General features: G+C 44.9%; 1 protein-coding gene across 1 annotated transcript; it reads left to right on the top strand.

The window, feature by feature from the left end:
* Positions 1 to 694: 694 nt before the first annotated feature.
* On the top strand, positions 695 to 1,659 carry LOC147438090 (uncharacterized). Its single transcript, XM_086486059.1, has one exon. The coding sequence runs from the start codon at positions 742 to 744 to the stop codon at positions 1,576 to 1,578; it is 837 nt and encodes a 278-aa protein (XP_086342185.1). The 5' UTR covers positions 695 to 741; the 3' UTR covers positions 1,579 to 1,659.
* The last annotated feature ends 1,235 nt before the right edge of the window (positions 1,660 to 2,894 follow it).

The raw sequence follows: 2,894 nt of genomic DNA, 5'->3' as shown, positions 1-2,894 counted from the left end.
ACTTTTTAAGTAAATCTACAATAAAAATGAATTGAGGGCACCTATTCTATTCTGTGGTTTTAACCTTATCAAATACTATCACAATGAGTTATGAGACTTGGGATTGAGTAGCTTTTTTTTTTTTTTTTTGGGGGGGGGGGGGGGGGGGGGGTTTGGGGGAGAGAAAGAGAGAGAGAGGGAGGGAGAAGCAGAAGAAGAGAAATTGTAATAAGGCTTTCACACGGTGCATTTCGAAAAGGAACAAAAGAGCATTTTGCTTGCATTTTGCCTTCGTGAGTTTGTGAAGGATTCCCACATAAACAAGAGTCTGACGTTTTTTTTATAAACTTTTGCAAAATAGCAAAAGTTATGAAAGACTTGGAATAATTTCACCTATCTAGTTATGCAAAAAAGTCAACAAGATTATTTTTGGTGTTTTTATTCCACACAACCCGTTGTAGAGGTCAAAACCATCTGATGGGACAACTAGGGTAAATGCAACCCTATTCTCAAGGATACCTGTTAGCACAATTTGGTTAGTTTGGTGGTGATCAGTTTTGAAACTCACCGTGTGCAAGCCCTCTTAAACTCTGCATTGAACAATCTTGGTCGACGAGTTTCGAACTCAAGACATGACGCGCTAGAGGGGGTGATAGAAAGGTTGTAGGCTAGATTTCTCGTTAGTGTCTCTGTCTCTCTCTCACTCACACAGTGCGCACACACACACACACGAGAAGAGAGAGAGAGAGAAGGTTAACTTATATGAGAAGGAGTCGTCTAGTGCTAACAAGGTTTGTGATGGGCGTAGCCAAGCCTCTAGTGCTGTGCTCTTTAATTGGCTTGTGCATCCTAGCTGTCTTCTCTCTTCGCTCAGCAACTATATTCCATTATTTCTCTGCTCTACGATCCTGGGCGCCATGGCCGGCCGAGCTCGAAGCCAATCTAACTCCTCCTCTCTTGTTTCTCCTTCTAAATCTACTTCTGGCTACTCTTCTCGTAACCAATACTGGTTTTCTTCGACGATCAATAAAGAACGAAAGCGAGCAAGAGAGCGATGGCACTTTCCATCTGCAGGCCGCAATCGAAAGGATCAGCATAAGAAGCTCCAGAAAGAAGGCGACGCAGGCTACTTCTATTCTTGAATCAAGCACAAGAGGACCATTACAAGCTCCAGCCAAGCAGCTCAGCATGAATGTGAAGCATCTTAATCGTAGCAAATCTGATAAGGCGGCTATGGCAGCGGCCAGCTCGGCCGCAGAGTCAACGTTGACGGCTCTGGCGCAAGCTGCCCCGCAGATGAAGCCGTCTCTAGATCCAATATCAGCGAGGAAGAAGAAGAAGAGGAGGAGTGCGTCAAGTGGCTTCGAGGAGGCTAATCCTATGAAGCAAAGCAGTAACGAGGGCTTGAGGAAAGCGCAGTCTGTGCCGCAGGAAAAAAACAAAACTGGCGATGGTGATGATGCAGAAGCCCATGATGAAGACGAGGTGAACCGCAGAGCAGAAGACTTCATCAGCAAGTTCTACATGCAAATGAGGATGCAGCGCCTGGCGTCCCTCGAGCGCTACCATCAACGCCTAGACAGAAGCTATGGCCGCTAATCATGAATAATTACTCTCTTTGGCTGCTAATCGCTTTGATTAGCCCCTTAACCACCTTCATTAATCATGCTTAATCGATAACTAGTGTGCCCATCCTTTTATTTTTGATGTGTATGTGCTAACGATTTAAAAAAATGCCTATTGGAACGAATGTTAAGAGATCCTTTGAGACTGCAGGTTGCGATGCGAGGGTGGGAATGAAGCCAAGTGCGGCACGCGCAGGAGCACTGGACTAGGAGCAGGGAATGGCGATGGCGGCAGGAGCAAGAGGGGTTGGAGTCAAAACGAGTCGTAGTAGCAGGAGTGAGCAGGGGATGGCGATGGCGGCAGGAGAGGAGGGACTGGAGTATTCTTTTTATTTTATGAAATACGATTTCGTTACCAGCGTTACTGGAGAGTGTAGTGGCTAGGGACGTTGACCTCGAGGTCCTCGATTGTCTTGCCCGTAGTCGATTACTAGTTTTTGCATGTGCTGTTGGGGTTTTAGAGCGCCTCTTTGAGCAATATGATTTAGGTATCTGCGAAGATTTCGCTAATAAAATAAGAACCCACCAGTATGTAGAATGTATAATTAAAAAGGAACATCTTTCCAAGTTTTCATTCCCAGCTTGAAGCACTTGTGGCCTCTTCTAGTAGGTCCCAAGCCAGCTTGGTGAGGTATATGTCCATACCATATAGAGTCCTGCAAATAAGGGTTAGAAATGAGATTCCGTGAAGGCTTCCATTGCTTTTTGGTCTCCATCCAGGCTATCAAGAATCGAGTTTGATTTGTAGAGGTGAGGTAATCAGGTCCCATTGAGATAGACAGGTCCAAGATTTATAATCCTTCAGAAATCTTTGGTGATCACTCTTCTGATCAAGCATGCCAAGAAGTCGTTGCTTGAGTTGGATCTCACTTGGATGCCAGTTTCTGTGCCATTTTGTGAAGGTCGAGAATGCCAAGCCCTCCTCTTGCTTTATTAGACAACAAATGTGCCAAGCAACTTTAGGGACTTTGGTACCTATATCATTGCCAGCCCATAGAAATCTTCTAGCAAGTTGAATTGCTTGATTGATTTGCTTCTCAGAGGGCATCCAACAAGATAAGAATTAGATTAGTGAAGGTAGCAGATAGTGATTAAGTACAAAGACTCTAGCAGCCAGGTTGGGTTGCATATTCTGCCAAGAGAAGACTTTCTTCCTGAATTTCTCAAGTATCCACTACCACCTTTGCTCAAGGAAGATCTTGAAGCCCATTGGGATTCCCAACAACCTGAAGACCTGTCCATCATGGATATTCTTGCATCTAGCAGCAAACACTGAAGGGGAAATAAGAC

This window comes from Adiantum capillus-veneris, chromosome 17, assembly GCF_014529385.1.
Source record: "Adiantum capillus-veneris isolate H3 chromosome 17, ASM1452938v2, whole genome shotgun sequence".
NCBI classification, from domain to species: Eukaryota; Viridiplantae; Streptophyta; class Polypodiopsida; order Polypodiales; family Pteridaceae; genus Adiantum; species Adiantum capillus-veneris.
This window is presented reverse-complemented; position numbering and strand designations above follow the sequence as displayed.